General features: G+C 46.9%; 1 protein-coding gene across 1 annotated transcript in view; it reads right to left on the bottom strand.

The window, feature by feature from the left end:
- Positions 1–10,321: 10,321 nt before the first annotated feature.
- BRWD1 (bromodomain and WD repeat domain containing 1) overlaps positions 10,322–12,319 on the bottom strand; it is a gene marked incomplete at its 3' end in the record, with an annotated part of 88,056 nt that continues 86,058 nt past the window's right edge. The window contains exon 41 of the mRNA XM_084232402.1: positions 10,322–11,466. Coding sequence (XP_084088528.1) covers positions 10,322–11,466 — 1,145 coding nt within the window. The remainder of the gene's footprint in view (positions 11,467–12,319) is intronic.

Raw genomic sequence — 12,319 nt, forward strand, 5'->3', positions numbered from 1 at the left:
CCACTTAATAAAAAAAAAATCTTCAAATTAAATACTAAACCAGAAAAGGGATTCCACTGTGAGAGAATGATATACTCTCAAGTACTGACAGAAATTAACCCTATTACAGCAAATAATAAATTCAAAATTGCCAGTCCCTACACTGAAATTTTGCATAAAATAATCCAAGACTTAAATATTTTCATTTGATAGTATTTGTTGAGGATATAATATACCCAATAAGAAACTTCCATGAAATTAAGTGTAAATATGGGACTAGAAGTAGATTTAAACATTTCATTAGAGATCAAAAATCAAACCCCGTGAACCCAAAAATATTAGCAGCTTATTAGGAATTCTTCCTTTTCTCACCTGTGCTAGTAACAAGACACCGGTTATTAGTATTTCTGATCAAAGGAAAGAGAGCAAAGGACACAGACTCTGTAGATTAAAAACATTTTGGCTTATTTTAAGAAAAAAAGAAACCAAGCCTTTAAAAGCAGGCATGCAACCACAAATTTCTCAAGTAATCTAAATATTTGGTCGATCTGTATAACCACAAAAGATGCATTACATTATTAGTCTTTTAATAAAAGGGAAATAGAAACCGCTAGGTTTCTATAGTTTACTTTTTCAGATTTATACATGCAAAATCATATCCTAATATTCACAAATATTTTTAAATGGGAAAACAACTTGCATCTAACAATTCATTTTTCCAATAGCATGGTACTATGTTAAGGAGATTTGACAATATGTTCATTTAATCTGGTGGTCTTGACTTCAACAGAATACCGGCTAACAAATTAAGCCTCTGCCAAGAAACTCTTTAAAGACCATCAAGACCAGTTTTTCTAATCCTAGCAAAGGCCACAATAAGGTGACCCAGACATCTTGCCACTGGAGTTTCTGATGATGAGACCAATGGATTTGCTCCAGGTTCTAACTTTTAAGGTGCTGTACAAAAACATGAGGCTGTCACTGAATCATCTAAAAATATGACTTTGGATTTTAAATCTCGACATCTTTTTTTCTGAATAAAACTAAGACCTGCCTCATGACGAGGCACATTTTGGCATCTCTGCAAATGTGATGTGCAAGTAAAAATGAGGACAAGCAGAGTAGGGGGGTGAGGGAACGCCAAAAAAAATAGGAAAAACAAAAAGAATTTGCGTAGCTTTCTTAGAAAAATAGACATTCCCTGAGTTAGTCCTAGAGGGCGGTCACAGTTCAGTACGAGCTCCATTGTAAACAAATAAGCAGTAAAGACTTTCTCCAGTTGCCTACTTCCAACGCTTACTTCAGAACTCAACTCTCCACAGCCTGATCTCTGAATCCCCAGGGTCTCCTGGGTTTTGACTTCAGGGATTGTGAATTGCAGGGTCTGTGTTTTGTAAAGTTACTTCACTAACAGGCTCAAAGGCACTTCCTCTTGACGTGGGCCTAGTTTCTCCCTTTATTTCAGCAATGACATGGTGGACTGAGTTTTTTTATGCTAACTTGGACTCCTGGTGATTAGCATCAGGTTGAGTTTTATGTTACCTACCCTGTATACTTCCCATTATTTTCATCCTTTTGATTTCATCAAGAGCTCTCTTCCAGCTCTTCCTTTCTGAAGTCATCCTAGGCTAGTCATGTTTTGCCCCCATTCCACCTATAGGCACCACCACCTACTTCTCACAATTCCCCTTGGGTGCCGGTACAAGGGCTGACTGTGAGGAATCCTCCCTCCCACCTGAACCCACTGGATGATGACATCTAGAAAATTCCTCAAAGGTGCTGACCAGGGGTTACCTTTAGAGCTAGGAGTGGAATGCACCTGTCAGTTTACTTGTGGCCCCGGGGGCTTCACATTGCACGACTACATTTTCATTGTCACTGTTTTGCGCTTTCTCTCCAGGATCTGAACGCCCTTAACCAAAGCCCTTTGCCATTAATCTTCTAGCTGTTTCACATTCAGAATTTATGGTTGTATCATCCTCTGTATAAACATTCAGTAATTTTTTTCTTAGCCGCAACAGCAGCATGTCCATGGGGCAGTTTCCCACTACTGTTCCTAATCCAGACATTCCCAGATCCTGGAATGGCTTCCTTTCTATTACTCATTATCTTTATTTTATTTGCAGCTACAGTAGTGCACCTGCAGGGAACTTTCTCGGGTTCTACTTTTGCTTTCAGAGTCTCACTAGGCACTTGCATGGTGTCCTTCCAATTGTGCATACATGTTCTCACTATTGTATTGGGTACTCTGTTTCTAGGGGCAGATTCTGAAAAATGAGTGAAAGTTCACGTAAATGCAAAAATCTTCTAATACCAGATTTTACTTACATTCCTAAGCAATTTTAAAACTACTCACATCACCCAGTAAAAAAACAGTGATGATCAGCTATATACTACATGTTTCGAGTTAACATTGGTACCACTTTCCTTTTCTTCAAAGGGAGTCTGAGAAGCTGAGGTCCCTCCAGCTGGCGCTGTCAGAACTGTCACTAACATGGTAGTGGACTTCTAAGGATGGGCTGCAGCGCCTTCAGCATCACGAAACCACTCATCTAAAAACACCTTTAAGAACCTGAATTTTTAAACTAGAACCCTATGTAGGCCTCTTTAGCATCATTCGGTTTGGGGTGAAAGGATGTCCTGAACAAACTCCACAAATGGGTTTCATGGACCCCACTCCCACCCCAGACCAAAGAGATCAAGAGACCAAGGACTACAAACCCCATAATGTCATCACCACCGAGGGGAGGGTGCTGGGAGCTGAGGGTGGAGTTAAGCAGCCAGGCTTGGTGTATAACCAGACACGGGGGCCTTGGGGGCCTTGGTTTTCACCAGCTTTCAGTGTGCTGTTCGGGTTCCAGCTCAGCAGAACTGGTAGACACATTCACCAATTTTTTTTTTCTCCCTGAGTTATTCCTTTCTTCATTTTCCCCTTTTTGTAAACAAACCCTCCATTATCCTTTTTGTGTGTGCCTGCAGTTGGGCCTCATTATCAGTCCCTTGTAAACACGTGGGTGAGGACCCACAGTCAAGTCAACTCATTCACATTGAGGTTGCTCTGTAACAATTCTAATTCTCTAATTTAACTGTTGTGAAGTGTTCAGAGGTTTTTATGAAATCACCTTCCTAGACCCTAAACAAGGAAATGCCATAACTATAACAGCAGCTGTCCAAGTGAGATTTTGTGGGAGGTTTTGATTCCAACACCAAGTATTTCCTGTGGTCAAAAAAGCATCAAACGGGCCTCCCCGGTGGTGCAGTGGTTGAGCTCTGCACTGCGAAGCTGTCTGCAGCCTCTGCAATGCCAGTAGGATTCCCCGCCGGCCAGGGAGAACCCCACATGGTGTGGCAGACCTCTCCTGCCTCGCCCGCTGCTCCCCTCAGCAGTGTATTTTGTCAGTCTGCCTGTTCTGCTCCCAACTCTGGCTCTGGTGAATCCTCTCACCCTCCCGCGTTTCTGACCTGTACCCCGGTTCTTGCATAATAAATCAATCTTAAAAAAAAAAAAAAAGGCATCAAACTGGCAACTGATTAGATAAAAAGGAATTATATATTGGGTGTAAATAAATGAAATGTGGTATTAATTCTATATTCGATTTTTTTTTTTTCAAATAGATGAGTTTATCTGACTGGCCTTAAGTCCTACTTCATTATTAAAATATTTTCTGAGCTAGGTATGTGCCAGGCATGCAGAAGGTTAGCATCAAGATTGTAAAAACAATTCTACGCATCTCAGTTGCTGAGAGGAACGAAGTAATGCAGGGTGCCACAAGCACATTCTAGAAACTGAACCTAGTTTAAGGGGCAAGGACTCCCTTTGAAGAAGCAGCTGAGAGCTAAAAACTGAAGGGCTCTCCAGAGAAAGGTAGGGCCAGGAGCCCTGGGGAGGGCATGCTTGGCTAGGCGCCAGGCGCTTCCCCAGGGAACATTGAGAGCTGCCCCAGGAAGGCCAGGCTTACAAGTCTAGACGGGCTTGAATCATTTCTATTTTTGCCAGATTTTGAAATTTTATATTTCTTAAAGATTTATGCATACAAGAACTGGGGTATAGGCCAGAGGTGCTGGGGTGATTCACAGAGTAGGGAACAGAATGGGTGGATCTACTGAAATACACTGCTGAGGGGAGCAGGGGGGAGACAGAAGAGGTCTGCTGCGCTACGTGCCCTGGCTGGGGATCGCACTCAGGCCACAGTGACTGCAGACAGCTTCATAGTGCTGAGACTTAACCCCTTGTGCTACCAGGGAGGCCCAGATTTTGAAATTTTAAATGAAAGATGAATCAGTATTCTAGGACAGGGTATTTCTGACTCTTGTTCATCTGTTGGCAGCCTAGCCTCGCAGCCCAGAGTCCATCTGCGACGGTCTGCACAGTGTATCTGGGCCCCCAGATATTGGCAGGACATGCACTGGCCCTGCGGGATATCTGGGCACTCGCTCCCACCGCATCCAGGAAATACGGGCCTTTTTGTTGATTATCACCGAATAACACTAATTCCTAAGAAGTGAAAATCCCATCACCACCCTCCTTGGTTTTTCTTCTGACAGGACTTTCGCCCTGTCGCCAAGTGTACGGGTGAAGAGGACTGAGAGAGCCAGGAAAGGCTTTTGCTCTCAGAGGGAAAGCCCTGATGACTTCAGTCTCTGAAATCACTCACGTCAAAGAGGTGCTAATGCTTCCACTGAGTTCTCGCAAACTCTCAGGAGCCACTGCAGCACCAGCAGCCCCCACAAACCTGCAGGCCCCCTGAGCCAAGTCTGTGACTCAGGTTCTTCCAGGGAAACCCCATTTCTAAAGAAACCGTGTTTTGCTCAGTCAGCAGGCACTGCAAAGCTAAGGGCACTCCTGCTCCCCTCTGGCTGGGCTCTGAGGTCCCGGCCCCCAGGGAAGAGGGCATGAGAGGGGAGGGGCTCGTCAAGGGCAGCGTTTTACCTCATTTTCCTTTGAAACTCTTTCAATTATGAGCTGTTTCTGCAAACCCACCTAAAATCCAAACTGTCATCTTTTAGCACAATGTTAGCAAATGCTAGACTATAAATTTTTATAAGAGAAATGAAATTTTATCTGATAAAATTTGTGTGAGGATATACTGGTATCGCATCCATTTGTATGTTGAAAAAAACGTTAAAAATAGACCACTGGCTCACTTCAGAGGTACAGCCAGCTCAACAGTAGAGCAAAAATCCTACTACAGCTTAAAATTTCTGTGGGACAATGACTTAAGTTACAGTAGTTATTTTTTGGAGCAAAGGAAGTGTCTATACTGACAATTTAAGAACTTAGAAAATACTAATGCTGACATTTTAATGATTATTCATAATACAAATAAGGGAGGAAATGCTATAGAAGAAACTGTAACTGGGTTTTTGGAAACACTAAGGAAATTCGAATCTCAAGAAGAGTGGGGAGAAAATGGGAATAAATTATTTTGTATATGGCAAATCCACCTGATAAAGTCTTAAGACCATAATTGGGGATTTCACAGCTCAGAGAGGGAAGCACCTCTGAGGGAGACAGAAGAGTGGCAGGACAGGGAATTTACAGCACCGCCACACCCCTGTAGGTCAGTGTTCATTTTATTACTGAGAACTTGGTACATTATAAAGTGCTTTAGCCTCCTTGAGAAAACCACCATTTTAGAAATATGCACCGGGTAATTCAGGGGTCAAGCCCAAGAATTCTGGAGGAAGCTGCTCTACAAACCCGCATATGGCAGCGTCCCCCCCGCCGCGGGGTGAGGGGTGAGAAATCTGGGGGGTGACCTGTAGTGACAGACTGACCCCCCTCGAGCCAGCCTCGTCCACCCGCTCCCCGGCCCCTCCCTGCCCGTCCAGGAGCCGGACACGGGCCAGCACTCAGCAGCGATACTCACCCCCTAAAGCTCGGCTTCCCAGAGGATCCCTAAACCCCTTCCTTCAGGACTACAGAAAATAGTGTTTTGGAATTTCCAAGCTGGACACTTTCCTGCCTCCCCCCGGCGTGCGTTCGTGCAGCCGGGGTTCCCCCTGACGGCGGCCCGCAGTCCGCCCAAGGCCACACAGGGCAACCCCCTCACCCCCACCCCCATCTGCGGCGGCCCCTGCACTCTCCTCAGAGTCTCCGCAGAATCGGGTACAAGCTCTGGGAACTCGGGGCTCCTCTGTGACCCGCCCTGTGCGGCCCTCTGGGGGCATGAGCCGCTTGGCTCCCACCCCCACCCCGGCCCCCACACAGACCCCCACCCAAACGGCCACACCCGCCGCCCAGGCCCAGGCCGGCCCGGCAGGGGAGGGGGGGGGAAGCGGGGGGGGGGGGGGCCGGGGGGGGGAAGCGGGGGGGGGCGGGGGGGAAGCGGGGGGGGGGCACCAGCGCGGGGCCGCCGGGACGGGGCTGCGGGCACTGCCCGCGCGGGCGGGCGGGACGCCAGGGCAGCCCGGGCTCCGCTGAGGGGTCCGGCCTCGGCTCCTGCGGGCCAGCCGCACGCGGGTGGGGCTGGGGGGACGCGGGCCACGGACGGTGCCCAGAAAACGCCCCTCGCCCATGTTGCAAGCCACAGGGTCCCCCAACACCCCGCTCCTGGCTGGAGGGGCGTCGGGGTCAGGGCGCAGAGGCCAGGCCGGTCAGACCTTTGTCGGGGCGCCCAAATTCCAAACTTACCTGAGGCTGAATGGAAACCGAAGCATGGCCGGGGCCCGGGTCATGGCCCGCGCTGCCGGATGGAGCCCCCCACCTCCCCCCCAGGGCGGGCCCGGCCGCCCCTGCCCCCCTGTCCTTCAGCAGCCCGTGCTGAGGGCCCACGCGGCCGGCCAGGAGCGAAAGCACTGTAGAATTCCTGCCCTGACAACGTCTTTAACAGGAAAATAGCTTTAAAAGCTTGTGTTAAATGTCAGACAGACAACCCGTCCTCACCCGGCTCCGCGAGCAGCACGGCCAGCGGCGCCCCTGGACGCGCCCCCCGCCCGCTGCACCGAGGCAGCCCCGCCCGCCCGCCCGGCGAGCAGGACCGAGCTGGACGCCCCGCCACAGAGCCGTCTGGAGACACGGCCCAGACACCCGGCGAGGTCAGTAGCTGACTGAGCGCTGACGAAAACAGATGGCGCTGGTCTTACAATAAGGCAAGGCAAAAGGACGTCCAGCCATTCAAGAGCTAGTTCAAAAAAATCAGTAAAATAGATTTTTGGAAAATCAAAAATACCATCCATACTTTGAATAACGTTATCGTGCATTCTACTGATATATAAACCTCTAAAAAAAATTTCAGGTGGCACAAACTCAATTTGTAATGACAGAAGAGATAAAAACCATTTTGATTTAATTTTAATACCATACAGTGAAGTTAATTTTGTGTTCTGATTATTCTAAACAAAAAGGCTAACGAGGGACAGGCATCCACCACACCGGGTTCCTCAATAAGCACTGCCCAAGGCACCCAAAGGACTGACGCATTGTCAGGGTTTGAACCCTCCAGACAATATTTTATTGGTTTTATGTCTCCTTTTTCCATTTGCACTTCTATTTGTAAAACCAGTTTCCTTTTTTGGTACAACTCTCAACTACACAGAAAGAGACTTATGTGTGTTACCTTAGAAGCTGTAACTGCTTTATCCTTCTTTCGCAAAGACACTAAATTGAGAAAGGATTTAATTAGACACTTCCCCTAAAATAAAAAAGGGAGAATGACCAACCTAGGCATTATCTGAAAATGGGATAAACTTTTTTCCTTTTATTCAAAAGTGACTACACATTGTCAGTATATTCTTTTTAAGTAATGATATGAAAAGAAAACGCTCACCTATAATTTAAAATGTTTGAAATCTGCTCTTGGTAAAGTCTTTCAAAAGAATCAACAATCAAATCTAAATACTTCAAAGCCTTTGTGTGGCCATAAATGGCCACGTCACAGAGCCCTGGACACAGCCCACAACAGCAGTCTCTGGTACCCGCCACCCGTTACCTCAGTCAATGCAAAGTTACAGCATTTACTTCTGGATCAGCTCACATTCAATTTGTAAAATCCTGTCTTTTTTACAATAAAAATACAAACTGATCCCAAACATTAAAGTACACCTGTGCATTAAATCCCTGCACATCTTGAATAAAGTAGAAAAAAGTCAGACATGTTCTAGTGCTCAATGTAAACATCCTGAACTAGTAATTATTTATTAATGTTCCTTAAAGGTACTTAGGAGTGTATGTCACACAGTCAAAGTTAACTTTAGTAAATAGCACCATGACCAAAAAAACCCATAAAAATGATCCTATTACCCTTCATTTCTTCACTTCATAATATACGAAGCTACCACTGTTCGCCATGCTTCCAAAGTCACCAGGCCATTCTTATTTTTTCAGATGAACCCAAAGTCCTCTCCTATACACAAGTGTATAACCATTTTGAATAAAATGAATAATTAGCAATTGGTTGGCCAGCCCAGTCAATGACCAGTTAGATCAATCCCAAAGGTAAGAACGGTCTACTGATGAAGCCTACATGGTCAAAGCATCACTTGAGCAAAAGAATTTACGTATGAATGTAGTCCACATTTATTTATGGATTTTTTTGGTACCTTTTTGCAGACGATGGTAAACATGGAGTTATAACCCTGAGAATAGATAAAAAACAGAGAAGCTTAAGAAGAATTTAAATAAATTAATGGATATGACATCTACCACCATTTTTTAAAATTAGGGAAGTAAAGAGCATTCTATTCTTTTTTTCAAGCCAACAGTCAAGGTGATTATCCTGAATCAGTCTGTCCACTGACACGTGCTTTGGGGAGAAGCGCAGCACATTCTGAAGTGGTGAGCGTCCTCTAACCCCCCGAGGAGGTCTCAGCAGGTGATGTCCGAAGCACCTGCCCCTCACATCAGAGTAGAACAAGGACGCACCTCCCTTACCATGGCAACGGAAGAGATAACTAACACGTAAGAACACTTAAGAACATTCTCTAACACTGATATCAGAGTCTGATGCTTTTCCGTATCTGCCACCTTAAGAATACACAGGAGAAAAGGGGTGATTTGTCTGAAACCAAACACAGTGAGGGCCAATAAATAAAGGTGGAGTACTGCAACGTACCCCTGAGCTGAAAATGTGTAAACCATCTGCACAAGTCCACCCTCAGGCACGAATGAGCTAGCAAGGAATGGCCCCAACGCTGTGTGGAGTCACAGAACCTATCATCAAGTAAAAATATTTGGCTCGAAAATAAGTATACTATGGTACTTGATGTGATGAAGTTTCATTCTAAATGGATTCCAAAATTACTTTCCCACTGAACGTGACAGGCGCTTACATTTAGGTTAGAGGTCACTAGTAAAAATACACTTAGTTGCCCCAGCAAAGGATGCAAGGGATTGCACATGGCAGCAGTAGCTAAACAAAGACATGAGAGGAACACGCAACTACTTTCCTAAGTAGATGAGACTGCAATTGCACTCTTAACAAAACTCAACAATTTCCACAGAAATAGGGGGAAACTACATATAATTTAAATACTCTTATAGCCCTGTCCACTCTAGTAAAGAACACACGTTTCCTATATCTAAGGCACACAAACTCCTCTATTTCACAGAGTAAGACTATGGAAGACCAAGATTTGGTTGAATCCCTTACATGGAAACCAGATCATCTTGGAAAGACAAATCGTATTTTGTTAGTGCACAATTCAAAAGAAAATGCTAGGACTAAGGTCTGGCCTTAAAGATTTAAAACATAAAGTCAAAACATTAAAAAAAAAATATTTTACCAGCACTTTATAAATTCAAGTTTATAAAATAAAAGTGATGTTATTTTCCTTGAAAATAGAGAGAAAGAAGAGCCAACAGCATTTGGAAAGAAAACGACTGAATCTGGGAGAACGCACTGGGCCGTGGGGCCGGGGAGTGGAGCCCCGGCGGCCACGCCTCCCGGGACGCGCTGTCCTGCGCACACGACGTCCTCGAAGAATCTGTAAACATAGGTCCTGTGAAACTGTCACCTACAACAGGACAGGAGCAGACAGCCACCGAGCAAGGAATTCAGAAAGGAACCGCACGACATGCGATCGTGAGAGTAATGCTCGTCGGTGCTGGGAACCGGGGTGTCTAGTGTTTAACAAACTCCGAACTCGCGGCGTGTAGTCAAATACTGTCAAAGCAGATCTGCCCCCAAAATGAAGCATATTTTGGCACCTGTGCTGGACGCTGCTACAAAGGCAAGCACGTGCAAATAAAAATAACAGTCATGATTTAGTCACATTCATAACTTTTCATAGAAAAATATAAATATATTCCCTGAATTGTAGGACAAAAAATAATTTCAACCACCAGCTTTCACCATCAAGCCCAGTCCATTTCCTCTTCAAATGAACTGGTTTTCCCTCAAGGTCATAAGGTGCAATCATCAAAATCTATTGCGTTTTCTAAGCCCCTGTCGTCGTCCCCATCGTGGTACCTCACGGTCCTCCGCCCCTGGTTTCTGGTTCTGATCCTGGACCGCCGCAGGGCCCGGCGGGGCTTGGCGCAGTCCGAGTCCTCCCAGTCATCATCGTCGGCGTCCAGCCGGGGACGTTTGCTCTGCCGCTGCTGTCTCACGCTCCTGGGCGCGTTAGGCGGGCCAGGTTTCCCTCTGCTGACTGCTTTTGCTTTTCCTTTCGTTTTCCTCTTTTTGGGTTTTGTGTCCTCAGGACAGTCCACGTCGGATTCAGTGTCAGACCCCAGATCTGAGTCGGACCGTGGCCCAGTGTCATGGCCACACTCTGCACCCCCTGCCGTCTCGGAGCTCCTTGCGCTGCCAGGCCCCGGGGGAAGTCTCTTCCTCCCCGGCTCTGAGCCCGCTACCTCCTCAAGCACCCCCGTCTTGCTGAAGGGCACCTTCCCGTAGGTCCTGAGTCTCCTGCCGTTCCACCTGCGCAGCCCATAGTTCAGCTCCTCCTCAAAGTCATTCTCTGCAGTAGCTTTTTGTGCCAAAGTTGATTCAGAAGGTTTTCTACCCATCTCTGCCCCTGGAATATGGCTTTTTGAAGCTTCCTCTGAAGAACCCGCCAGGGAACTCTTTGTTTTAGAAGGTGCAATGTTTGCTTTGTGGCGATGCATATCCCTGTTTCCGTGTTCTGGATCCACTGCGCCTCCAGAGTCGGAGCCCGCATCGCCGGCCTCCTCAGCACCTCCGGTGCTGCTTCCTGGGGCGGCTCCAGGTGGCTCCCCGGCGCGGGCCTGTTGCCCACCGGGCCCTGCACCCTGTCCATCTCCCTCGGAATCACTCCCCATCTTCTTAGTTGTGGCACATGCAGAAGGGGGGGGCTTCTTCCTCCCATTTCTGCTCCTAGTATAGACACTGTATACACTGACGCCCTCCACATCACCCAGGAGTTTGGCCTCGCTGGCAGTGGGAGCTACCCGCCTTCGGGGTGTCCTTGAGGGGCAGCTCTGGGCCTTATTCTTAACCACCTGGGAATTGCTGTCGGAGCCACTGGAGCAGACCCTCTTCCTGGAGACTTTCCTGTTTTGTCCAGGGTCTTGCGATGCAGAATCTAAAAACAAAAAGCATTGCTTTAGTCTTTCCTTTCTCCCCCCCCCCCCCCAGTCTTTAATAAAGAATAACTAAGTCTAAAGGAGTGACATGACAACATTTTAAGCAGCTTAAACGCAGAACTGGTAATAACTAGGGAGGAGAAGCAATGAGAGTCTGGAGCCAGAATCTCCGCCTCAGCACACTCACAAGGGAACCCCACCGTTTGCACCTAGCAAGAGGCTAGAAGGCAGAGTATCTTATTTTCAACAAGACAGACTAAGTTCTTTCCCGCTGCACAAACATATGATCACTCGCTCTCACCCTTCCTGAAACTGAACTCGACAAGTTCCAATTACACCATCTACTTTCAATCTTAGCTTTAGCTGCCTATGCCTTTGAATACTTTTCATGACTCCCCATTCCCCAGCAGTACAATCTTAATTCAGCAGATGATTTCACCTCTCTGTGTGTCCGTGTTATCATCAGGAAACTGCACAACAGTAATAGTAACTCCCCTGAGAGACTGAACTGCTCTCACGGGAAGCACTCAGAACAGCGACTGGAGACAGAGACCACTCGGCCCCCCACGTGGCTGCCACTGCAAGGATCACATACACCACGTGCCTTTCGGCCAATCTTACCTACCCTTCTTCCTCTTCTCAAACTGCTACGACCACAGCTTAGAAATGAGCTTGCCTCTGCTCTTCACAGACCCACAGCCAATGCAACTGCCCTTCACCCATGCGAGAAGTGAAATCTTTAACTGAAGTAAGGCCACACCTGCCCGGTGGAGGAACCAAGCCATGCCCCAACAGCTACACATGCACACAGGAGTGGAGGGAGGCCCACAAAAGGCTAGTGGAGGATGCACT

The sequence above is a fragment of the Talpa europaea genome (assembly GCF_964194135.1).
Source record: "Talpa europaea genome assembly, chromosome: 4".
Taxonomy (NCBI): domain Eukaryota; kingdom Metazoa; phylum Chordata; class Mammalia; order Eulipotyphla; family Talpidae; genus Talpa; species Talpa europaea.